The sequence below is a fragment of the Podarcis gaigeae genome (assembly GCF_964106915.1).
Source record: "Podarcis gaigeae genome assembly, chromosome: 10".
In the NCBI taxonomy this organism is placed as follows: domain Eukaryota; kingdom Metazoa; phylum Chordata; class Lepidosauria; order Squamata; family Lacertidae; genus Podarcis; species Podarcis gaigeae.
Window position 1 is genome coordinate 46,480,908 of NC_139686.1, and position 23,124 is coordinate 46,504,031.

Genomic DNA, 23,124 nt, shown 5'->3' on the forward strand with positions numbered 1-23,124 from the left:
ACAGTCCCCATATCTATTGGCCTGTTCCTACCTCTTTTTCCTAATGGTGATCTAGACCATTCATAATGTAAGAATATTCTTTATGGCTATGAGTAGGGTGGGTGGGGTAAGTGAAGCTACCTACAACAATTAGCTATAGTGTTTTTCATTGTTTCTGCTCAGGCTGCACAGAGAAAGCATTTTGGTTCCTGAAATTCATACTGACTCTGCAGATGACTGATAAAATTCTACAGGATGTGGTATTAGTGTGTGCAAATAGTCAAGATCCAATGATCCCCAGGCATGTACCTCCAGATGGTGGATATGTCATGTGCCGTCCTGACACCCAGGCATCTTCACTTGGTTGCGAGTGGCTGGTAGTTGAGTGCAAAATGAGCTTGGCGCCTGACCAGGTACAGTATAGTTTCTCAGGTGAATAGCTATGTGCTAAGGAGTCGGGAAGAAGGGTGCCTCTGAGCACATGTTTAACCCAGTAACCTGAACTCACACAGGAACCAAGCTCACAAGTCCTTTCACAGAAAACAGACCCCTTGTTCTTCCTCCAAGTGTCTTTTTTCCAGCAGCTAATTTGGAAGGAGGAATGGACTTTTTGATTGTTGTTACTGTTGTTGTTAAAGTCGAGAGTTAGAAACCCATGGCAATCTTCTGCAAAATTATCCAGTAGATCCTGATCTGTCTTGCCTGATTCCCTGCTCTAGAGCAGGGGTGGCCAACTTCCAAGAGTCTGCGATCTACTCACAGAGTTAAAAACTGGCAGTGATCTACCCCCTTTTGGGGGGTTCAGGTCAAAGTTGATGAGCTTTTTTTAGCAAGGAGGAAGGCCCATTTTTTAGGGGTGCAGGGCAAAGTTATTGAGTTTTTTTAGGGGAGCCAAAGTTGTTGATCATTGTTGAGGGGAGCCAGTGATCTGCCACAGACATCCAGTGATCTACCGGTAGATCACGATCTACCTGTTGGATATGTCTCAACAATGCATGTCCCACCGTCCCCATTAGAACTACATCAAGAGACTTGCATCTATTTGTGGGATTTTGGATTGCCTATGATAAAATGCTGTTTGGATGGGATTTATTTTGAAACTCATTGTCGTCTTCGACTTTGAGTCATTGAAAAGGAGCTTGTGAGTAAGTGGACTGAAACAATTTGGACCCCCTTTCACACGTTTGTAACATTATGTCACAGTGAACTTGATCTTAATCTTGACACTGCATTTTCAAAGGAGTTGCAGGTGTTTCATAGCAGTTTAATTCTTCAAGCATTCTTTCAGGTGGAACAGGGGAGTGGCCTCCGTAAATGGCAGTATTAATGGGTGAGTTGTGCTGTGGAATCTGTTCCTGAGCGTGGAATGTTGCCTTCTGATAGTGTAACTCTTGATACTGGATTTGGGCTGGCACCTTACACAAGACCACGAGAAGGGTACAGTGGTGCCTCTGGTTAAGAACGTAATTCGTTCCGGAGGTCCGTACTTAACCTGAAATTGTTCTTAACCTGAGGTACCACTTTAGCTAATGGGGCCTCCCACTGCCACCGCTGCGCGATTTCTGTTCTCATCCTGAAGTAAAGTTCTTAACCCGAGGTACTATTTCTGGGTTAGCGGAGTCTGTAACCTGAAGCATTTGTAACCCGGGGTACTACTGTACTTGTTTCCCAGCCTTCCTCAACTTGGCTGCCTTTACGTCAGCCTTTCTCAACCTGTGGGTCCCCAGATGTTGTTGAACTACAACTCCCATCACACCTAGCTAGCAAGGCCAGAGTTCAGGGACGATGGGAGTTGTAGTCCAATAACATCTGGGGACCCACAGGTTGAGAACCGCTGCTCTAGGTATTGTTGCATTCCCAACTCCCATAGTCAGTGGTAATTAATTATGGGAGTTGGGAGTCCAAAATATCTGGAAGGATCCAGATTGTAGAAGGCTTCTTTCAATGTGGTTTTGACCTTCAAGATTTTGAGAGTCACATTATCTTGACAGGCAGCCAGAGAGTGAATATTAGGAGAAAGCTTTTGTTTTGTATAATGAGTAGCTAGAAGAGTTGGCAACGCTCCCTCTCATCCTTCCTTTCTCTGTTGCTGTACTTGAAATTTCTTATTGTGTCTCCCTTGTAAGTAATATACTGCTTATGTGTCCCAGTTGTCATTACAGATTTATGACTGCTTCATATCAATTATTGCTACTTCATGTTATCTTCCTTGCTAAATGGCTGCCTTGTAATATTGTTTGTCAGGGCAAGCGAAATGAGACGTTATCCTCTGAGAATGGCAGCTCTGAAGAAAGAGAGTTTATAAAGTTGTTGTTAACACTTTGATTTGAAATGGCATGAAGTTGGTTGCAGTCAGTAAGACGTCTGTGCTAGTAAACATATTCGCAGTACTTCATTGATTATTGCTTTCCACATATCCATAGGATTGTTAGCTAGCAACAAAACATCAAAGATGGTACTGGTGCAGGTGGATGTCTATATAAGCAGAAAGCCTGGTCTTCATGCAGCATTGCCAGCGGTACTTAGAATAGAGTGAGTGCCTGGAGGTGGTTGGAGGATAGATGGCGGTTAACAGATTGAGGTTGAATCCTGACAAGACAGAAGTACTGTTTTGTGGGGACGGGGTGGGTGGGTGTGGGGGACTCCCTGGTCCTGAATGGGGCAACTGTGCCCCTGAAGGAGCAGGTACGCAGTCATTTTGGACTCACAGCTGTCCATGGAGGTGCAGGTCAATACTGTGTCCAGGGCAGCTGTTTACCAGCTCCATCTGGTATGCAGGCGGAGACCCTACCTGCCCGCGAACTGTCTCGCCAGAGTGGTGCATGCTCCAGTTATCTTCCACTTGGACTACTGCAACACACTCTATATGGGACTACCTTTGAAGGTGACCCAGAAACTGCAGCTAATCCAGAATGAGGCAGCTAGACTGGTGACTGGGAGTGGCCGCCGAGACCATATGAGACCGGTCCTGAAAGACCTACGTTGGCTCCTGGTACGTTTCTGAGCACAATTCAGAGTGTTGGTGCTGACCTTTAAAGTCTTAAAGCCAGATGGGTGGGGTAGAAGTAATTATTATTATTATTATTATTATTATTAATAATAATAATAATAATAATAATAATAATAATATTAAAATATGCTAGCCTTATTAGTGGCTGTGAAGATTGTTTTTTTTAATTACTCCAAATGGGGTTATGACTGAGACACTAATTGATTGAAACTAGTGAAGCTGCACAGAAGCTAGAGATGTCTTTTCCCAGAACAGCTCCAGTGACAGCAGGGTTTTTTAAAATAAAAAGAACCACACACATCAAAACCCAGCTGACATTCCTTATCAAGGTGCCATTGTCACAGAGATTATTAGTGTGATGCTTAGAGTGCCTTCTCTGACTTGCAAAGTAGAATCTCTACTGCTCAAGAGAGAAACATCACACTCTCTTTTCAATCTTGACAGCTGGAAAAAAAATCCCAAGCCATTTTTTTGCAGCTACGAAATGGGTTACTATGGGTCTGAAGGATCAGTCTGCTCCCAGTGTCTACCTATCAGGTCTTCAGGATGTGATGTGCCATAACTGTTCGTTTTCATGTAAACCAAAGTCATCTTCATGCTTTGGTCTAGTTCGTACATCACAGTAAAACATGGTTAATATTTTATCTTCAGCTTCTGGGTGTCTTTGCCACACACACACACACACACACACACACACACACCTGTGTAGGAAACCTTGGCTACAATTTGTGCTTAGCTTGGAGCAAAACAAACTTCAAATCCTACTTTGGACATAGCAGTCCCTAGTGATGGGGCAGTTTAGAACACTCTCTCTCTGTGTGTGGGGATATATATATATATATATATATATATATATATATGCAGGTTTTGGTGTCCTCGGGTGTCTTCCCGTGTAAAAGTTGGGGTGTCTAGGCGACGTTTCGACGAGGTCTCACTCGTCATCTTCAGGCTGGTGCTTTCGGCTTCTTGTTACTGGAACAGAGCGGGATCTCAATGTTTGAGTTCCTATAAATACTGTAGAGGGGGTGTGGTGTCTAGCCTCCAATGTTCTGGGCAGAGAGGAAGTTCCCAGGCTAGTGTGCCTTTTCTTCTTTTGTTCCTTAATTACTTGAGAGATACCTTGAGTGATTTCTTGAGTGATATCCTGAGTACCACTTAGGTGGGTCATTAGGTGTGGATTAGTTGCTAAAGTCTTTGTGTCTTGACCTCTTGAACTTTGTGAAGAGTTTTCCTGAGAAGATGGCTGTATTGCACTTAGTTGTGCTTTGGCTTGGCTTCGTGTATAGGGGCGAGCTGTGGTTTTGTGGCTTGTGTCAGCCAGATCTGTGTAGGGATTGCAGGGGGGTGCAGCATCCGGAGGTGCCACCATGGATTGGCTACTGGATGGTGTCAGTAATTCATCTGTGGAGAGGGTCTGGGTTTGGGTCTGGTGTGGTTGATTGGTGTTGGCGTTCTGTGTGCCTCTGGATCTGGTGTCAGTTTTTGTGGGGAGGGCTAATTTCCAGATGTCTGGCAAGCGGGATGTGTCGTCACGCTTGTTCATGTTGTGAGGGTGTTTCTCTATCTCGATGGCTTCCATGATTATTCTCTTGTGGTGATGTTCCGTGTTAAAGAGCAATTTGGAATCTGCAAAATTAATTTCGTGTCCTGTTTCTTTCATGTGTTGGAAAAGAGAGGAAGTTTTTTCTTCTTTTTTGACGGCATTCTTGTGTTCTGCGATACGTGCATTTATTCGTCTGTTTGTTTGTCCAATGTACGTGGACAAACAAGCCATCGAGATAGAGAAACACCCTCACAACATGAACAAGCGTGACGACACATCCCGCTTGCCAGACATCTGGAAATTAGCCCTCCCCACAAAAACTGACACCAGATCCAGAGGCACACAGAACGCCAACACCAATCAACCACACCAGACCCAAACCCAGACCCTCTCCACAGATGAATTACTGACACCATCCAGTAGCCAATCCATGGTGGCACCTCCGGATGCTGCACCCCCCTGCAATCCCTACACAGATCTGGCTGACACAAGCCACAAAACCACAGCTCGCCCCTATACACGAAGCCAAGCCAAAGCACAACTAAGTGCAATACAGCCATCTTCTCAGGAAAACTCTTCACAAAGTTCAAGAGGTCAAGACACAAAGACTTTAGCAACTAATCCACACCTAATGACCCACCTAAGTGGTACTCAGGATATCACTCAAGAAATCACTCAAGGTATCTCTCAAGTAATTAAGGAACAAAAGAAGAAAAGGCACACTAGCCTGGGAACTTCCTCTCTGCCCAGAACATTGGAGGCTAGACACCACACCCCCTCTACAGTATTTATAGGAACTCAAACATTGAGATCCCGCTCTGTTCCAGTAACAAGAAGCCGAAAGCACCAGCCTGAAGATGACGAGTGAGACCTCGTCGAAACGTCGCCTAGACACCCCAACTTTTACACGGGAAGACACCCGAGGACACCAAAACCTGCATTCCTGTACCCGTGAAAATCTACGAAAGCAAATATATATATATATATATATATATATATGACCACCTGATTGTAGAAAAACCTCAAAGTGCTTATATTATACACACATCTATAAAAATATTTTAAAAGTTATAAACAGTTTTAAATATACAGTTCATAATACAAAAGTTTAAAAACATGAGTTACCTTATCTTCTCGGGTGAAACTAAAGCATAATACACATTTAACAATAGTAGCAGTAGTATTAAAAAATGTGGGTGGTGGTAAACAAGGTACGAAATGCATATATGCTTTCTTCAGCAAAACTAGCTGCTAATCAGCAAAATGGTAGACCCTCCATCTATCTCTCACCTAGGTGCTTTCGTTTTCTTTCCTAGCTTCTCGCCCTGGGAGATCTCCACTTCCTTACCTCACTGGTGTCCTTCTGCCATTTATCAGTGAATTCCAGTGGAGTACCAATCCCATCTTCAAATGGCCTTCTGGTGTGACCAAATGGGTGACAGACCCCCATTTGATCTTGACCTGTTGCAAGGTGCTTGGTTTTATCTCTCCCTGTCTCAAAACACACCCTCAAGGCAGTTGGAGTTCAGCTGGCCTATCTCTGCTGCTACCAATATGTTTCTTCAACTATGGGAAGGAGTAAAGCAGGCATAACTGACTTGCGCATGTTACTGCTGAATTATGGAGGCTCACCTTCTTTGACCAGCCATCTCTATAATACACAGGTTATGAACCCATTTTCACCTCAGCACAATAGGAAGTTTTCCCTTCACTTGTCTCAGTTTTTGAGACATGTGTAACAAGTCACAGGGGGTCAGTGTGAGCTATTGAGGTGTGAAAAGAAAAGAAAAAGCGTTGACAGAACATCCGGGAATACTTCCAGATTAGAGGACAAATATATTTACTCCTTTTGCAGTATCTGTATTTTGCACATGCCTGCATATTATTATTATTATCATTTTAACATAAGAAACCACACATCTTGTTTAGAGAGCTTTCCCAGATATACAGCCATATGTTTAGCTGCTTTGGTGTTTGAATAAATATTTGAACTGTTTGCCTTTAGTAGCTGTTCGCCTCTGTCTTTGCAAAAGCAAAGAAAAATAGACTGCTTTTTTTTGTACATGAAGGAAAGCTTCTGTATTCCATACCGTCCAACATTTATCCGATGAAAATAAGCACGTCTTTTTTTAAATAATAATAATAATAATAATACTCCACCCATCCAACTGGGTTGCCCCAGCCACTCTGGGCAGCTTCCAACATATATAAAACATAAACATTAAATATTAAAAAACCCTTCCCTATACAGGGCTGCCTTCAGATGTCTTCTAAAGGTTGTATAGTTACTGTATTGGTTGGAATAAAAGCCACACTTTTTTTTCCAAATTCTGACCGTGAAAAGTTAAAGTGTGCCTTAAATCCGCGACCTTACAAAAATGGGCTTTTATATTATCAGTGCTGAAACAGACGTATGGTAAAATGGAATGGGTGTGAGTGCCTGTGGAATTTTAAGGGAGCGGCTTATATTTGGGTATTGTCTTTTTTCTCCCCCCCCCCCTTGAATTTTAAAGGTGCGGCATATATTTGGGTGTGGCTTATATTCGGGCCAATATGGTATATCGGTGGTCGCATAACCTTACCCAACCCCTCCCTCTCTCCCTCATCAAGCACCACATGACAAACTAATTTGGGCCCATCTTAGATTTGCAGTCTGGACCCCCTGAGCTCCATCACCCTCTTAATCAGAATCCCTCATTACCTTCATTCCTGTAGCTGAGCTACAGTTTTATAAGCGAAAGACGAATATTTGCTTTGACATCCTGTTTTATGGTTCTCTTGCTTTACAGGAATCAAATCTATACATAGCTCTTGAGGATGGATTTTGGCTGCCTTCCTGTTAAGGTTTATAATTTCTGAAATCTTCATCTAATCCCCCCAAAACTGATAAAAAGTGGAGGAATACAGATTTATATCTGTACACTGATGCAATCAGAGTTAGATCTGCTGGCGGAGGAAATTCTCTGCATTTGAGAGTTAGCAATCATTTCTGAAATCCAGATTAATATCCTTAAAAAAGAAAAAGGCAGCTGAATGTTTATTCGAGCTAGAATGTTGATGGCACAGAGTCATCAAATGTGGTCAAAAGCCCTGATCTATACCATCATGGAAATTACATTTGGTAAGAAATATATATGCTGAATCCTATCTTGAAGTTCTACCAACTATGATTCCTTAATGCAGTCAAGGTGCCTGGGTGGGTAAGGCTGGGTGGGTATTTGTGGATTTTATTTGCAGTTGCAGAATTCTACCGGTTTGCAGCAAGGCTTAAAAAAAATTAAATGAAGTACACATTTATCAACTGAAAGTGAATCTATTCCATCGGTTCACATAAAGCAATCACAATCTGATGAGCAGCTCTCTTTTGGAAGCTCTATTACATGAGCTTTTAAAAGGAAAAAATCCCACCTCCCATTTTTCTGCGGCATTTTTTTTTAATTGTAGGAAGTGAAGCATACTATTGAACGAGAAGGCACTGATCACACGTTAAAAATAAACACAGGCAAGCTTAATATTAAATGGAGCAAGCTGGTAGAGTTGGCAGTTCAGGGGAGATGTATGTTACTGTTGAAGTTCCTTCTGGAGTCAATTATTGCTGTTTGGCAATGTAAGCTTTAATGCTGCTTGCAGCATGTTAAATAATAAATTAGAGCAACACTTTGTGGTAACATTTTAGGAACCGAATTGATCACACATTCCAACATGCTAAGAATACTTCCCTTGAAAACAGTACAGATTCAGTTGAGTCATGGGCTGCAACCGTATTAAGCTGATCATATTGAAATTGAAGACAAAGGATTTGGGCAGCTGTGGGCAGGGTTGAGTGAGTAACCCTATATATGTTTACCCAGAAATCAATTCCTGTTGAAGTAATTGTGGATGGAATTGCAGTATGAAGACTGTATTGTCCTTCGCTTCATTTATTCTCATTTTAAAGAAGATGGAATGAAGCTAAGAAACCTTGCCAAGGGCACACCCAAGATGGTGGCTCAGCCAAGAGCTGAAACACAACCTCATCTTCAGACTTGGCAAGGAATACCAGCCCCTCCAGTGTCCCTATTTTCCAGGGTCAGTCCTAGATTTACAGGAAGCCGTTCAGGTTTCTGATTTCATCCCGGAATGTCCTGCTTTTCCCTAGGATGTCCCTATTTTCTTTGAAGAAATGTTGGCGGGTATGCGGGTAGCAATCCCAGGAGCCTTTGCAACTGCACCCCAACAGCCAAGTGAATCTGACCCACAGCCAAGCACTTTGGGGTACCAGTCTACCTCTGAATTACAGCCAGGTACTTTAGTGTACCGTCTACCCCTCTCATTGTTTCCAGCAATGAGAAAGAGTGAGAGCCACCATGGATGCCAATCTGGTAAGTGCTACTGGTTTTTCAAAGGTTTCAAGGGTTTAGAGGGTGTTTACAGGCTTTTTAGATGGTGTTCCCCACCATAGATGATTCCACGTACAGTGGACCCTCGGGTTACGTTACCCCCGGGTAACGTAATCTTCGGGTTGCGAACCTGGCAAACCCAAAAGTGGGTTTGCCGCTCACGCGTCCTCCGGTTACGAAATCTTCAGGATATGGCCGGGCGTCCAGAACGGATCCCGTTCGTAACCAGAGGTACCACTGTATATGCATGGTCCTGGGAACATAACCCCTGGGTAAGTGGGGAGACCCCTGTATTTGTTCCCAAGTTACCACTAAGTTCCTAGAGAGGAATAGAGATTGGATGGGCGGTTTCTGGGTTCCTTTGCCTTCTACTAACGCTGCAGCAGCTGGCTCAGGAAACCAAAAGCCTTGGCTCTTCCCCCCTTTCTGGCAATCTATCAGAAGTGAAAAAAAACACACGGCATGACAATCCAAGCTGTTATCTCTACAAAGGTTTTGAAATCCTGACTTGTTTGTTTTTAAGGTGCTGCTATGGCGTTTAAACTTGTCTTAGCTGTATAAATTACCTTTTTAAATATCTTACTGCAGTTTTTAGTGGATTAAATAGAGAGGCCACAGTATTTGTGATATTTAGGGCTGGCTGTATGAGTCTAATATTTACGGGGCCTTTCTCTTCCTTTTGGAAAATTAAAAGCTTGCCATGTTTGCAACCTTAAAGAGCATCTGAATGTGATTTCTTTAAGTCTCTCCTTTTTAGAGGCCTCAAAACAATTTTGCATCCTTATTTCGCATGTTACTTTTTTTTAAGCTGCTGATAATGATATTGCAGGCAGATTGGGTTGGGTTGTTGCCCTTTCAACATTTTGTTTGCCTCTCCTCTGCTGGAGATTGGCAGCTCTGGTTCCTGAAAGATGATCTACTGCTCTATAATGCAGGAACAGTTTTTTCTTGGTTTCCATCTGCTTTTATAGGCATCCAGATTTCTTTCCATCTGACGATGGGTGGCAAGCCAGTTCTTTGCATCTACAGAATCGGGAAGTCATTCTTCCCTCGCCCTTCTCTGGTGATATCCATAGGATGTGTGTAGACACAGGCAGGGGGAGGTTTTTATATTATTATATATTTTTTAAAAACCCTAATGATTAGGACTCAACTGAATTAACATGGGAAATGGTCCTGCAGAAGAGATTGTGCAGTAGGGCATTAGATTAACAAAGTAAAGTCTGAATACAAAGCTCAAACCCTCTGTTCTTATAAAGAATTTTTTTACCATGGCATATATATATTTCACAGTTCAGTAGTTGCTCATCCCGTTTTTTTTTATTATCCCACGGCTACTGATGGCAAACCGTTTCTCATAAAGCAAAACTGCTACTGGCAATTCACAGAGGAGACGGGAACGCAACTTCAAAGCATTTAGCGTAGAGCAGTAAAAATTAATTAATTACATGGAATTATGTAAATTGATTGCAGAAAGTAGCACATATGATTAGAGCTTAACTTCAGCTTAAATTTTTTTTGCGTGTGTGCTGTAAATTCAAACACATGGCTAGGTGTATAAAGGCAATCTTTACAACTTGGTTTTACACATAAACCTACTCGTTTAGTTGGCAGTTTGAACTTGTTATCTCTGGTTGCAGAAGAACTGTGCTGTGCATGTAGATGTCATTCCGAGTTCTCAAATTTTCCACCTTGACGAGGTCTAGGCAGTTGCCATATCCATGCTGCTTCTGTGGAGAGGACTGTATTGATGTGAGTTTCTTTATCCAAATTGGGAAGGGAGGCTGCCTGAGAACCAAAGGTACATTACCTTCGAGTTTTTGATAGCAGAAAGGCAGGATATAAATGTAAGAAAATAAAATAATAATAATAAATTGTGCAAGCTCCAAACACAGTAGCTTAAAGCTGCTATCCTGTGCACATTAAGAACAAACACAATTTAACTCCATGGAACTCACTTGTTTCCCATGCCTGGCCAAATCTGATTAGCTCCATGGCATTGGGAGGTCATTAATTTTTATTATTCTGTCCTTCATTGACTAGGACAGGGTTTCCCAAACTTGGGTCTCCAGCTGCTTTTGGACTACAATTCCCATCATCCCTGACCACAGGTCCTGCTATCTAGGAATGATGGGAGTTGTAGTTGAGAAACAGCTGGAGACCCAAGTCTGGGAAATCCTAGGCTAGAATCACTAGGGAAGAAAAAAGCCCAGGGATGGTGGTAGTGTCGCAACAGTATTGGAGAGGGAAATAGCAGTGAAGAAATGCACCACTGTGTCTTTCTGGGAAATTTCCCCAACATGTTAAAAGGGTAAGCATTTCGCACAGTCCTGTTGTACATATAAGCAGTTATAGGGTCTAAGCCTTTGCAGGCTCATAGGCCTTTGCAGGGTTTCTAGTCATAAATAGCAATTTTCATTGTGGCTGGAAGGCCAAAGAACGTCATTGCACACTGAAGCTCTGACAATGTATTTCTAGTAGGCTATCTCTCAACACGCTCCTAATAGACACCAACTCAACCAATTATGTTAGTGTAGCCTTGGACCGTACCAAATTTAAATTCATCTAGGTCTTTACATTTCATTTTAAAAAGGTTGCAGTGTGAATCAGAAAAGCCTTAATCATTTCAGCCTTGCGCATAAAGATTGAAAGGATTAAAATAGAGTTGAGTAAAACGTTAGAAGTTTAAGATCCTTTTGAACGGAGATAAGGAATGTACCCTCTTGACATCATTAAAATACTTCCCTCCCCCCATTTTTCGTACAACTAACCCATTGCCCTCATTTTCAGGGCTCAACTACCTTGCTGTTCGCACAGCTGGGAGCACACGCAAGCTTATATTTTCAGAACTGAAAAGAGCTACTGCTGTAGCAATCTGTCCACAGCTGAAAAAAACTGTTAGCTTCAAAAGCACTTAGGTTCTACCTGGTGGATTAGATAATAAAGCATTAAGGTCATTGGCCACACCTGTTTTCTCTGCAGTGTGGCTTTGTGTGTGTTATTCCTTTGACAGACTTGAGGTGAAGGAAGCAGCAAATACATGAATCTTTAAAATGCAAGTGTTTGAAGTGTATGTGTTTAAAAGGATAAACCTCTTCGGTTGCATCTGATGCAAGGTGGAGGTAAGAAAGGTGAGATAGGTGGATTTGGGAGCCCCAAAGAGACACACACGATGGTGACCTATCATGGAAGCCATTGTTGCTTGGTTTCTATGTTACTTTCATTTGCTTGAACCCTGTGGCTCTGCAGACCTTAACCCCTCCCTAAACATGGGGAAGGTCAGGGACAAGGTGGGCAGGACTGTGCACTTTGGGACTTTGTGGGGTGGGACTTGAGCACCCCCCATGCCCTTGTTCAGAGATACAGCATCTGTGTAATTGCCAGAAATCTCTGTGTACAGAGTCTCATTCAGCCCACAGTGCTTTGTTTTGGCCACAATACACAGTAAAGGATGATGCAATGGCCAAAGAAGAAAGAAATCAATAAGGGCCTGGAGTCTGCTCCCAACAATTTACTTTGGTTTGGTCAGGCAAAGCATGATTAAGGGAGGATGCTGGGACTACATGCAACACCAAGTCGTATTTAAAACAATCCAAGGTTCAAAACCCTCACCAAACCAAGCCTTCAGGTTGTAGTTCACTGGCAGTAAATAAACCATAATGAAACTATTAGGCAGGGGTCACACTTAATAATAAGCTATGGCTTAATAAGCCATAAACCAATAAACCACCAGCTGCCCCTCTTTCAAACATCTAGAAGACAATTTGATTATCTGGTCTAGAATTTATTTGTCTTTGTTTATTTTGTTCCATTTATCCACATTAGTGGAAGTACTCTTAGGTTTTTCTGAGGTCAGTCCCCCTTTTTCCTTTCTGCTTTTGTGCATTTTGCAAAGTAGTATAATTAACTGCCTTGCTCTAGTCTAGAGGATTCCCCCCCCATCCCTTTTCTTTAGGGATATGCTGAATTCTACAGTGAGAGAGAAGATGTAACTTGTCAGCTCTATTTCCTGCCAGAACGGCTTATGTTCACTTACCTTTCAAACTGATGCCAGAGGAGAAGAACCGGGCTTCCTCTAAAGTTCAGCTTCTCTTTTGTAGTAAGTCCAGAAGCTTTAATAATGCTGTGTAAAAATCAGGGCTCAAAATTGACAATTGTTTTGTTGCTGGTGGCAAGTTGAAATTGTGTGCAGGTGATCAAGCAAGGAAACCTTTGTGAACTGGGAAAGTTCGTGTGTTTTTCTCCCCAGTTTATATCAGCATTACAAATGAATACAGTAGGCATTTGGACTAATAGCTGTTTGTGAACCTTTGTGCTAGACTAAAAGACATTAGCCTTCCTTTGCGTTCATCTTGGACTCTTACTGCTTTTGAAGACGATTAACTAGGTGGAATGAAAAGTTGATTGCCTCTCAGTGCATGCATTTCTGGTGTCTTTCCTTAAAAAGGAACTGTTGGTAGGTGACATGGGAGAAGTAGAATGGAGCTTTGGCTTGCCGAATAATTTAATTTAGAAATCCCTGTTGTTTCACAGAGGTTTTAATTAACACGGTAATTTAAATATCTCTAGTCCGGCATTAACACCAAACAATTACACAAACAAGTCAAGAGCTTTGCAATAACTTGAATGTCTCAATTTTACTTGCAACAGTATGCTAGTCCTTTAGAGCAAACTATCCCATCAGTGCACCTGATTTCTGAAATGTTCACTGAAAGAGGAAACATCCAGCTGAGCTGAGTAGAACTTAATTTCCAAGTGAACATCTTCAGGCCTATAGCCTTTGTATAGATGGGTACAGGAAGGGGGTCGGGGAAGTGATAGTTGAGTTTAGAGCATTCTAAACTTTGAGCAGGAGTCAAAACTTTTATTTAATGGGTACTTAATTAAAACTAATGAACCGTGTTGTTCATTACAAGCTTTTCTTGGAGAAATGTGTGCTTCTGAACGGTCCTGTCATCATGATTACTGTTGCCATCCTGTAAAGCTCAGCAGGAAATTCTAGGCATGCTTATTTAACTATCAGGGCTTCTTAATTAGCTTTGAATATGTTTCTCTTTTTAGAAGGCCCAGGCCATTTCATAATGCTGGAAATAACTGTTCCTTTTCCAGTGATAACTTCCTGTCAAAAACACAGTGCCTGAAACACTTGATTAATTGGAAAGGTAAATGATCGCCATGGTCCCATGTCAGAAGTGCTTATGGTACAGAAAAAACATTAGGTGTGACTCGTACCACCATTCATCATAGAAAGAATTTTAGAATCGCAGTTGCATTGAGAATTATAGGGAGAAGTGCACCTTCCCAATTTTCTGCAGGAGTGCATGCATTTGTATTGAAACGACCACCTTATGAACAAGCAAAGGCAGGTGCAGGAGCATACAGTCAAGTGAAACTATTTATTATTATTATTATTATTATTATTATTATTATTATTATTATTATTATTTGTGACCATCTCTGGCTCACATAGAAGATAAATCTCTTTGATCTGCACTCTTCTTTCCAAGTAGTGTAGGATCCAGTACATATTTTCATGTGCTGAACAGTTCAGTGTTCAAAACTCCCATTTTGCTACAGGGAATTTCATTAGTATGAGCAGTTTCTGAGCTCTGGGTGCAGCGCCTAAGATTTCAGATTAAAACTGCAGAGTGGAAGGAAAGGAGGCCCTTTTTCTGCTCCCCACTTCCAGCTACTCTCTGAAGACAGGAGAAGAAACCCTCTTAAGAATATTAGGGGGCGGGCAGGAGAAGGACTAGACCATATGAAAAATGAAGCTGCAGCTTATTCATTTTCAACTTTGTATTCTTATGAAAAAGCATGCCTAGACATTTCATTGTTGCGCCCATAACCTAGGTTTAAGGTGCCATTTAACTCCTAGAAACTAACACCGGAACATCTGTGCTATATCAACAAAGCCTTTTACTACGACCATATGCTGATTGCTAGATCAGGGTGAATATTTTTAAGATCACTGTCACATGTAGATGCGACAAAACACAGTTAAGAAAAAATAAGGTAAAAAAATAACGGGATATGAACCTGATAAATGAAGTAAGGTGTACATATAACAATGTGTTCTTGGAAGCCCAGCTAATTTGCTGTCTCTCAACTGGGCAGCTACCCTGTTTTCTAGAGGTGCTTTTCCCCTTACAGAAACACACATTTTTCAACTTTGATAGCAAATTGTGAAACACACCCAAGCATGCCGAGTTAAAATTGACTTAACAGTTTCTGAAAAAAGTGAAGCAATCTGTTATGGTTATCAAATCAGGCCTTCAGTTCTGTCATCTTGAATCAAAGTGTGCATGTTCTGTAAAAGCTTTCAGAAAAGCACTTCAGGACCAGTTCTCCTTTAAAACATTGCAAAACAAATATCCATTACAGTTGCTGATTGTGCTTGCAATATACTTTGTGAGCTTTTAGCAAAACTAAAATAGGAAAACAAATTTTGGAGCTGCTAGCCCTCCCCAGAGAGAAAAATGTTTGTGTACAACACTATTCTGTTTTGAAATTAGAAGCTTAAGTTATTGCTACTGTTCATTTGGAAAATTAACCAGTTAACAAACTGAATCAAGTACAAGGGAATAATCAGAATGCACAGCACTGTAACATGTTGATTTGGGTTGCCCGTTAGCAACACGTCATTCAAGAAAAACTGTAAGCATAAATGACTTTGGACGAATGTTTATCTTACCAGAACAACGTGGAAGCTTTACTTGTTAAAAGGGTTTAGGTAACTGAGATCAGGGTGCGCTGGAATGGGAAGAAGCTACGCCCATCTCATGAGTGATGTGCTTGCTTTAGTGGTGTAGGATCCATCCGCAACAGAGACGTTCCATTGCACTGCTAAGCGTAACATGGGAACTGGCTCCTAAATGGCACGCCCATGTTCCACTGCCCCCTATTGTAATTCTAAAGCCCTATATTGGGGTTCCAAATTGTGTGTTTTTTAAAAAAATAATTTTTATTAACTGGCCAATCACATCAAATTAAATCACATCACATAAATTCCGAATTACAAAGCCAAATTTTGAATTTTGTTGGGGGGACCCATACTTCAAGATCCAAAGGGGTTCCAAATTGTGTTTTGATCCTACAAACTGATGCCAGCCTCTCCAGTACACCTAGGAGATGTGCAGACTCAGGCTGGTATATTTTCGGTTTTCAGCACCAACTAAACATTGCAGTATACTGATAAATCACAATGTCTGAAATAAGGATAGAGCTATGTAGAGGCATGGGCTGGCTTCATGGTTTTTCCTGCATCGTGATTTTTGCTGACATCTGCTCTTGTGATTTGCTGCTCCTTGCATGAGGCCAGAGAGAACTGAGCTGAGCTGGCAGAGTTAACGGGCTGCAGGAATCTTGAGAAGCGTTGACTGGCTTAACGGTTTCTCCCACGTTGTGATTTTTGCATAGTACACACACTCTCTCACACACACTGATTCATTATGTATTGCCAGTTCAAAAATTAAGAAACTGATATCACATTATGGACTTCAAACTGGTTTTGGATTATATATTGATTTATCGCCCAGCCGTAGTGCAGACTGTGGTAATCCGTATATAACAGGGGGCACACGCAGGAAGTGCAAACCTGCTCTTGCTCCTCATATGATTGTAATCAGGTAGCACATGCCAAATATGTACCTGGTGTCTCGATGGTTATCTCAGTGGGAGGTGGAGGTGGCGAGAGAAGAAAAGAAAAGAGGGGAGACCTAGGGTGCTGTCAGCAGTAAAGGTAAAGGACCCCTGACTTTTAAGTCCAGTCGCGGATGACTCTGGGGTTGCGGCACTCATCTCACTTTACTTGGCCGAGGGAGCCGGTGTTTGTCCGCAGACAGCTTCCGAGTCATGTGGCCAGCATGACTAAGCTGCTTCTGGCGAACCAGAGTAGCATACGGAAACACTGTTTACCTTCCCGTCGGAGCGGTACCTATTTATCTATTTGCACTTTGATGTGCTTTTGAACTGCTAGGTTGGCAGCAGCAGGGACTGAGCAATGGTAGCTCACCCCGCCACAGGGATTTGAACCACTGACCTTCCGATCGGCAAGCTCTAGGCTCTGTGGTTTAGACCACAGCACCACCCGCTGTCAGCAGTAGCCTTTCCCAATTTAAGAGCATGGGAAAACTTTATCTAACATTTACAGATACGCTCCAGATTAACAGTATGTGATTAATTGGAACATGGTTGAAAAAGAACACTATCTGATTGCTTCAGGTTTGATCCTATGGGCTGATATGGGGTCAAGATTGAGCCCAGGGCTGCCAATCCAGGACAGCACTGTATCATGTGGCTTTGCTTTGATATCCTAGGTTATCCTAGGGCATAATGATCTTGTTCAAGATTGGTTCCCAAGGATGGCATAATTGGACATTTGCTAGTGCCCCAAGCCTGCCTGAGGGCTGGCTGCCATAACAGAAGTGACCATTCTTACTTTGTAAGGAGTGCCCAAGTAGATGCAGCATAGGAGATGTCTTGGCTTCCATGTCCTGTTCCTTTCAGGTCAAGGAGGTCCACCAGGTGGTAGTTTACGCAAAGGGCCCCCAACATTGCTCATGTTGCAGGATGCATGGATTGCTTTTGTTCCAAATGGAAGGAGAGAGAAAAAGGAAAAAGGAAGGGGGGAAATCTCAAGATGTGGATTTGGTTTTATTTATAAACAAGCCCAACACATTTTAGATTGCGTAAATTGACACATTGGGCTTGCTTATAAATAAAACCATATCCAGCATCTTGAGATTTTCCTCCTTCCCATTTTTCTGATTTATTCTGGGTGCTTACCGTTTTCTTACTATTTATATAGATGGGGCTGAATGGCTTATGTTCCACAATGTGGATGTTGTCACTGTGACAGAGCTACTGCCTCTTGTAGCCACATGGTACAGGATTGCAAAAACCAGCGAAGCAAGGAAATTTGCACTGCTTCTTTCTGTTACATACAGTGCATTGCGGCTATGCCATCACATCTTAGCATTGCTATAATGCACTGTATTGTGATTGGGAAAGCCTGTTGAAAAGGTTTATGGATTTGTTAGCCGCTCTTAATGCGCTTGGTTTTGTTTTGTTTTTAATTTGCCTCTAAATCAGTCTTCTGACAATATAACTAGGGCACGATGTATGCTACAGATCCATGAAGCATAAATATCTCAGGGATATAATTATCATGTTGTGGTGGTTTGAAAATGTTAATTGGAAGCTAACATTTGCCTTCCGAGCAGATTCCTTCTAAATAGTTTATCATCTTCATGCTAGAACTTGTGGGGAGATTAGTGGCTAAATTGTAATAGCCGCTGTCTAGCATCTATAAATTGATGTAATAAGCATAGCGAAACCTAATTTGCCAAACTGTATGATATCATTATTAGTAAGTGTAGTTCATCTCATGCTTGTAGGCATATAAAGATGTATATCTGACTGGAGGAAAGGGAAAGGTTATTGAACCACAGTGACCTTGACAAAATATGCTTAGTCTCAATTCTCCAGTAGGGAGCTCTTGCGGGACCTGGATGCATGCACATAAATGCCAGCAGTGCTTTAATAGGAACTGGTGGTGTATGTAATAGATAGTTTGCAAAGAATTAACTCTTCTTCATTCCATTAGTGACCTCTTGCTGGATTTATCCTGGATATTTTTGTCATGAAAGGAAAGTAAAACTGGCAGTTCTTCTCTGGCTCAGATTTTTACCTGAGCCAGATAAATATTTGGGGCCTTTTAAAGTTTGCCTTTCCTTTTGAGAGAAACTTCACTGAGTCTCTGAAGTTTACTTCATTTGGGATGATTTTGATAGCATCCTCTACACATGCAAGAAGTGCAAGAATCACAGCGAAAAGACATATGGGAGTTTTCTAGAGGATGACTCACAATGTGGAGGAGTTATCTTGCTGAGTGAAAAGCCACGCTTTACTGTCTTTGTTTTTTATTATGTCTTTTGTGTTTTTATTTTTAATATTATAATTATTATATATATTGTGCTTTGTATACTGCAGTTTTCTGTTGTGAACCATCCTGAGACTTATGCGTATAGGGCAGTACAGTGGTACCTCGGGTTACATATGCTTCAGGTTACAAACGCTTCAGGTTACAGACTCCGCTAAACCAGAAATAGTGCCTTGGGTTAAGAACTTTGCTTCAGGATGAGAACAGAAATTGTGTGGCGGCCGCAGTGGAAGGCCCCATTAGCTAAAGTGGTGCTTCAGGTTAAGAAGAGTTTCAGGTTAAGAACGGACCTCCGGAACGAATTAAGTACGTAACCAGAGGTACCACTCTATACAGATTTAATTAATTAGTTAATTAGTTAATTATTTTTATTAATAATATATTCTTTTTCCTTATTGAGTGTAATGAACATAAGAAGAATCCCACTTCTGAGTCCTCATGTCTGTCTCGTAATAAGACAAAAGCTGCCCAATTTTAATTGCAAAAGCAAAAAATATATTTCCTTTGCTAAAACTTCTCCCCACAACTTCTCACCATTAGAATCAGGTTCCAAGCAAACATGCGTATGTAGGCGAGAACTTCACACGAAGTCTGATTTTGCCGCAGTAGTTTTCTGATAAACGGATGACATTATTTCGTGCTATATATATGTTGCATTGAGTGAGTACTGAGAAAGGAACAAATCCTCTGTGGTCATATGTGAACTGGTTCCAGTCACGTGAATAGCTGTGTGCTAATTTAAGTTGACAGCTGTATCAAAATGGATTAGCGCCACCACTGCCAAACTCTCAGAGTTTAAACTTTCCACTCATATTAAATGTGAAGGAGAATTTTAAAAGCTTGAAATAATTTTATATAAGCCATTTATCTTGTTTTCCTGGAACCCTGGGAGACCCCAAGTCTGCAGATTGCCACCTTGCTATTATTATTAATAATTATTATTAATCCCCCTCCACCAGCAGGGTGAGTTATAGCAATTTAACATACAGTATTCAAAACAGCTAAAACAAATTACAATCACCGAAATAGGATGGGGGTCCTGAAAGCACACGGCACAAATGTTCCAGGCCAGGGTAAAAATGTATGCCTTCAGTGGGATTTTATATTATTGTGATATTTAGGTTGCGGTTGTATATGCACTACTTTGGGAGTAAGTACCATGAAGTCAATAGAAACTATCACCTATATAGTTTTTTAAAATTAATATTAAATAATATAAGTATGATAAGTCCCAGGGAGCCGGGAAGACGTGGGGCTCTGATTGTGTATTGTAGATTAAGATATAAGGCTGATAGAATATAACATTTTGTGTTTGTGTGGGTGTGTTTCTTTTTTTCTATTCCTCTTTTCTTTTCCTTTTTATTATTTTTCTCTCTTTAGATAATAGCTTTGCTTGGTTTTTTTATGGTATTGTATCTTGAAAATGTTTAATAACATTGATTCAAAATTGAAACTGTCTCCAAGGAGACCTACATGCGATTTTTCTGTAAATATGGGGGACAGTTTTAGAGAGGGAGGAGAATAAGGTAATAGGGCAGATTGAAGAATGTCTTAACATGTCTGCCTGGAGTAGAGGGCGAGCAGGAAACTACCTTTCATACAGGTCCCATCTGAAAGGCCTTATTTGGAAAACGTAAAAGAGAAAATTAATGAAAAAGTTAATGGTTCATCTCATTTGTCTACTTGCATCTTGGTTGCATGTGCAGTCCCACACTTAAATATTTTGTTTGTTTGTAACATAACAGCCCAGCTTAGCTTGTCTCCACCCATTGGGTGTGAATTGACACCTCCACATTCTACCTAGGTACAAAGGTGTCACAATTTGCATGATTTTGATAGCTTGGGAAGAAAGGGTTGACTATCTGAATGACCAATGCTAAAAGCAAGCATTTGGATGCATCAGGTTTTCTTATGATTAAGGGAGGTAATAAAACAGAACAGTCAGCCTTCTTATCGCTGACTGTTGAGACCCATTTGTCCCAAGGGCCGGCCCTGGGTGTCTGGACTGCATACAGTCTGGGGCCAGAATGCCTAAATCTCTCTTTCCCCTCCTTCTGTGAACTTCAGCTTGAGATCAGGTTGAGCAAGCTCCATGTTGTGTCCCACTGGTATCGGAGGTATGTTTGACATGTGGGAGAGAGCCTTTTTGTAGCTACAGTCAGATTTGCAATGGTTTTTGGGTGCCTTTTTAAAAGACCTGTTTATTCCAGCTGACAGTTTTGTCTGCTGCTCTATCTGTAACTTCTTGAACTGATTTGAGTTTCTTTTGTGTTCTAGATGGGTACTTGTCTTGGGCATCTTTGGGAGGAAAACCAGGGTATAGGTTGATGATGGATAAATTTTTAGTTTCTTGCTCCTGGCACCTCACCACTCTCAGATACAGTTTTCATGATGTATTGAGATGGATGGATTATCCCCAGTATATGAGTGTTCCTCTTGTCTCCCTTTTCTTTATTTTACTGTGTTGTTTCATAACACTTTCTCCCAGGTGTTTGCCGCTGGCATTTACAGCACTGCAGAAACCTTTATTTAAAATCTTGTCCAAAGCAGCTCTGCACAGAGAGCCCCACCAAGCCAAATGCGGGTTGTTGGTTATCTACTGTGGTCTCCCTATTTCTGTTATCACAGGCAGGCAGCAAAAAACAAGAGAGTTCTTAGTCTCTAGTGGGGTGAAATGCGAGGCAAGGGGGCGTATGTTCAGCTTGGCGGCTTATATGCTGTGTAGGCTTGATCTGAAGAAGCTTTTAACAACTTGGTGCCCACAAGATGTTTCAGAAGACAACTCCCAGCATCCCTGACTCTTGTGTCTGGGGCTGTTGGGAGTTGTAGTTGAAGGTTGGGGTAAGGCTTATTTTTCAACATAGTCAAGAAAAACCCATCTCATTCATAGAATGTCTGGAAATGGTGCCACGAGGCCCGTTTTGCATGTTACATTATTGTAAAATAATTTAGCCATTCTGAGATCTCAAAGTAACATCATCATGGCTTTCAGAAACAGCATGACTATTTACTTTTCAGGCACCTCAGGAGATATAGATTGAAATAACTGCCATGGTGTCCAAAATATGAATTATGACAGCATGAATGATTGAGATTTTCCCTCTCGCCATGTATACTTGGATAACACAATCGAGGACCCATCCCTAGAAAACTTTATAAAAGCTGCAGCAGGCAACGTCTTTATTGGGACCAACCAAAATGTCACAAACAATGAGCCCAGGAAATTCCTGAGTTTGAAAGACTTCACCATGCCACCTTGGAGTTCCCTGGCAAGCCTTGCCCTATTGTATTTTGTGGTGCCATTGCATTTCACAGTGTGGGCAAAATGTTGGGATCAAGCCTTTTCCATATTGAGTCACATTGGACACAGGAAGGGGGGGGGGATAAGAAATAATCTTGTACTGCACTTGTAGCTGCCAGTAGCTTTTTTCATCACAGTGGATGGGTGTATGGCAGAAATCCCTGTAAATAAGTAGATTAGATGAATACATGAATAGGAATTTTGGGTTCTGCTAGCCATGGTAGCCAAAATGCAGCCTCAGTTTTCCGAGATAAACAGTTCTTATCTACCATATGTTCAGGATTAAAAGCAGGGAATGGGTTCCACCATTGTGTCCTCATTTAAGCATCCATGAAACAGATGTTGTTGATGGGCAGACTTCTGTGGTAGATGAACCATTAATTTTATCCGACATGGATTTTGTGCTCTGAGCTTCCTGTTCCTTCAGAAGTGTCCCAACAGTGTGATTCCCTCCAAGTCCAGAAATGATTGTGGAGAATTACAGAATCGTAGACTGCATTTTCTGGCTTTATTCTCAGCAGCCCTTGCTCAGGCCAGAGTAGACATCTGGCTTATTCCAAGTGAAGTGAATTGAATCTGAATGTTGTATTTTTAAAATTTTGTTTGTATTCTTTCTCTGTGTGCATATTATTGAAGGGTGGTGTACAAATTCACCAAATAAACACAAACACATGTTATTGTTTTTAAAAACAACTTCTTACGCTGCTTATTTCTATTTTGTTTATTTATTAGGGTGATCAATGCAGGTAAAAGTACACACAATGAAGACCAGGCCAGTTGTGAAGTACTTTCAGTCAAGAAGAAAGCAGGAGGAACTAATTCCACACCAAACAAAAACTCCTCTACTAAACGGAGGTCTTCGTTGCCAAATGGGGAAGGACTGCAGCTGAAAGAGAATTCAGTAAGTTGCCGCTTCCTTCTTTAATCTGTCCACAGTGAGATGGTTGCTTCACTTGCAGAATCCTTGTG

General features: G+C 41.5%; 1 protein-coding gene across 2 annotated transcripts in view; it reads left to right on the plus strand.

Moving 5' to 3' along the window:
• Window positions 1–23,124, plus strand: part of PPM1H (protein phosphatase, Mg2+/Mn2+ dependent 1H) — a 92,925-nt gene that overhangs the window by 12,516 nt on the left and 57,285 nt on the right. The window contains exons 1-2 of one of the 2 annotated variants that reach the window (XM_083699315.1): window positions 22,215–22,318; window positions 22,888–23,056. In XM_083699315.1, coding sequence (XP_083555441.1) covers window positions 22,296–22,318; window positions 22,888–23,056 — 192 coding nt within the window. In that variant the 5' untranslated portion in view covers window positions 22,215–22,295. Of the gene's footprint in view, window positions 1–22,214; window positions 22,319–22,887; window positions 23,057–23,124 lie in introns of those variants that run through there. The other variant, XM_083699314.1, reaches the window with a different exon arrangement.